We start from the raw sequence: 3344 nt of genomic DNA on the forward strand, positions 1-3344 counted from the left end.
GTGATGAGCATTTTTGCTTCAACGATGCTCGCTTGGATAGTGAGAGGCTTTGCTCTCCATGCTGTCTATTTCGGGTGTGAGTACTTTTGCTCTCCATAGTACTCACTCAGAGGCAGAACACTTTTTGCTCTCTGTGGTGTTGGCCTCGGGTTTGAGTTCAATCCTTTCTATGAGCCAAGGTGGCAAGTTTCATGCTCATTCATGATTAAGGATGAAACTTGCCACAATGAGGAGCATTGCGTTTCATCTAAGGTGCTCCCCCTAGTTTCAAGTACTTTCCCTTTGTACTATGCTTGCCGACGATATTGCAACAATTTGTAGAAAATAGCATGTTTATGCAAACAACTATATAACCAATAAAGCTAGGCACATTTAATAAAGGTATTTTTTTATTTTTATCACAATTTTATTGTACACTCACATTAAAAGGCTTGAATTAATGTTTAGAAAATATTGTGTATTTTTATAATAATATTAGTGTAACATATAACTTAGGCTAGAATAAGTGTGAAAACTGTTGGTATGTATATATTGATGTAACTCATGGTTGTACTTGTACTACTTCTACTCGCCATATAGGTGATTTAATTTCAGTCTGCATTTTGAAAATATAAGTTTTTTTTTCTTCAAACTTTAAATAATCTGTATAGGGAAATCGAGACGTGCCTTGCACGTGCACTCCCACTACTGTCGAAGAAAATCCAAAAATAAAAAGTCAATAAGTCTCCACATCCAATGAGTAAATTTTCTCCTAAATTTTAACTATTTTTTTTTAAAATATTTTCTCTTAAAATCAAGTTGGTTTGGAGAGCCGAATGTAGCCAACTTTTCTTGTTTTTTTCTTCTTATAATTTGGCTAAGGAGCAATTATGGAGAGGCGGATGTAATGCTCTAAAGAATTATTTCAAAAAGAAATGAAGAAGAAGAAGAAAAAGAGTTATATCTTTTTACAAATAGAAGATGTCGCAACTTTTATTTTATTTTATTTTATTTTTATTTCTAAAATAATCTAAAAGATCAAAAGAATTTCTCTCTTTAACGCTCTACATGTGACTCAATTGTTCCCCTTCAACAAAACTGCCGACCTATTTTGTGAGAAAAAAAAAAAAAAAAAAGACTTTTTCTTCTTTTGAAATGGCAAGCAAAGAAAATATATCTAAAAGAATAAAAATCTTTAGTTATCTTATAAGTAGCCTAAGATTACCTTTAATTATGATTAAAAGCAAGAGGCTACAACATATAAATTTGTTTTTTTTATATTTCTATAAATTTAGAGTGGCCAGCCCAAAATCCCTGGCCTATTTTATCATTTTTCAAAGGGGCTTGCTAGTGCTCTAGCCCTTCAGATCCCCTAGAGCATTGGCATTAGACTAGTCAAATATTAGTAAAATATAAAATATAGTTAAATTTTGTATAAATAACCTGCATTAGATTAGTTAAAATCTTTTAACTTTGATTTTGAGTTACAGTAACTCTAAAAAGAATTTTCAAATTTGGAGAGTTATTATTCACCCATCAAATCTATATTTTATTCACAAATAATCAACAATGATTGTGTCCCTTATTATTCACAAATTTTATTCACAAGTTGAAATTATTGACAATGGACAGATGTAGTCCAAATTTATGTCGAGGAAATGTATTTTTTGTAAAAATTGCTATATTATGTTAGATAATTTGGTTGAGAAAAAAAAATAATTAGGAAACAATAATTTTAAGTAAAAATTAAATTCTTAATTAATATATAGAGTGTATTTGTAAAATATATAAAAAAATTTATTATTAAAATATATAATATTATATTATTATTTTGACTTTATGATGAATAGTCAAATGTGTACTAATTTTTTCAATGGAGCTAAAACCTCAACTTTTAGCCAAACTTTAGATTTGATAACGGCTAAACCATTACCAATACTTTTATCTCTATCACTGTTCCACCTCCTCCTTATTTTTAGGCTGGGGGAACAAATTTTGTGGTGGCAGTGCCAATTTTGGCGAATATGTAATTGTTGATGACTTTTGCCTACTGAGCCGAAGTTCGGTCGTCGAGTACTTAGCTCAAATTCTAATGCTAGTTAGCTGGAATCGAAAAGCATTTCCCTTTCCAATATTTGTGAAATCAGCCACAATTACTTGGAAAAGTAACCAACTTTTTCTGCTTGTGGAGAGTAAGAAGTAGATCTCCATTTGTTTGCAAATACTACAAATTATGTAAGTTGCCTTAAAGAAAACAATACATACAAAAGTACTTCCAAATGCAGTCTTTGAGAAATCTCAAATCTCACAGCTTATACGCTAGAAGAAAAACGAGTATTTGTGATAGATTATTTGCAACGATGATACAATTTGTAAAGAAGACAGATTCATTTAAAAAAAAAAAAAATTATTTTTCAAGAAATAATTGATCACAAATAAATATTTTTCTTATAGTAAAGCTTTGAAGAAGATAGTGTATGGTCCTCCCTCCATTAAAGCTCCATATACAGCCTCCCGATCGAATCATTTATCACCAAGCTCCAAAGGCTTGAAATATTTCCCATCTATGAGATAGGTACCAATGGCAAGACGAACTGCCCATACATCCTTGGGCTTTCTCGACACAATTCTGCACCATTAATTGCAACACGTACGAGTATGTAATCAATGTATATGCAAGGGGATGGAGAAATTAAGATGGATGAAGGTTGGATTACGTACCTTCCCACATCTCCAGGCTTGACTAACCCAGAATTCACTCTAAGGCATGGAACTGATGCTGCGGTCTTTATCATTTGGGGAGCCTCGATGACAATAACGGGGGACCCTATCTCAAGCTTTGAGTTTGAACTCTTTGCCGCAGGTAACCCTATCTCAGCTGGAGGCTCTTTCGATTCACATTTCACTGTAACCGTACATGTTGGAATTCTAGTCTGAATGCTTAGGCGGATTAACGGTACCGAGGTTGAAGGAGTAGTGCCACGAGAGATGGAGGAGGAGAAGCAGGGAATTCTTGTAGTAGAAGAGAGATATGATGCCATGATCGAGCAGTAGTACTGATCTTAACTGTCGTACGTACTGTATTAGAAATAAGGATATTGTTTGTGTGGCTCCCGACTTCGAAGTTCTTTGGGTTGGTTTACCCTTTTTATACTTTCTACCGGAGTTTTATTTACGAAGAAATAACAGTACTGGTATCATTTTAGAATAGTTTATATATAAATTAATTAATTATATATACATAAATTATATTTTAAAATAACATCAATGCAAGTCTTAAAAAATTAAAATACATTTTTATAAAATTTAATAATATTTATTTTTTTGGTAAGTGAAACTTAATAATACTTCTAAGTTATGAATCT

At 32.0% G+C, this 3344-nt stretch overlaps 1 protein-coding gene across 1 annotated transcript; it reads right to left on the bottom strand.

Annotated features, from left to right (window-relative positions):
• Positions 1-2132: 2132 nt before the first annotated feature.
• On the bottom strand, positions 2133-3116 carry LOC122292434. Its single transcript, XM_043100792.1, has 2 exons — positions 2701-3116; positions 2133-2608 (listed from the first exon to the last, which is right to left on the bottom strand). The coding sequence occupies exons 1-2, from the start codon at positions 3018-3020 to the stop codon at positions 2503-2505; spliced, it is 426 nt and encodes a 141-aa protein (XP_042956726.1). The 5' UTR covers positions 3021-3116; the 3' UTR covers positions 2133-2502.
• Positions 3117-3344: the final 228 nt, after the last annotated feature.

Source organism: Carya illinoinensis, chromosome 13 (genome assembly GCF_018687715.1).
Source record: "Carya illinoinensis cultivar Pawnee chromosome 13, C.illinoinensisPawnee_v1, whole genome shotgun sequence".
NCBI lineage: Eukaryota > Viridiplantae > Streptophyta > Magnoliopsida > Fagales > Juglandaceae > Carya > Carya illinoinensis.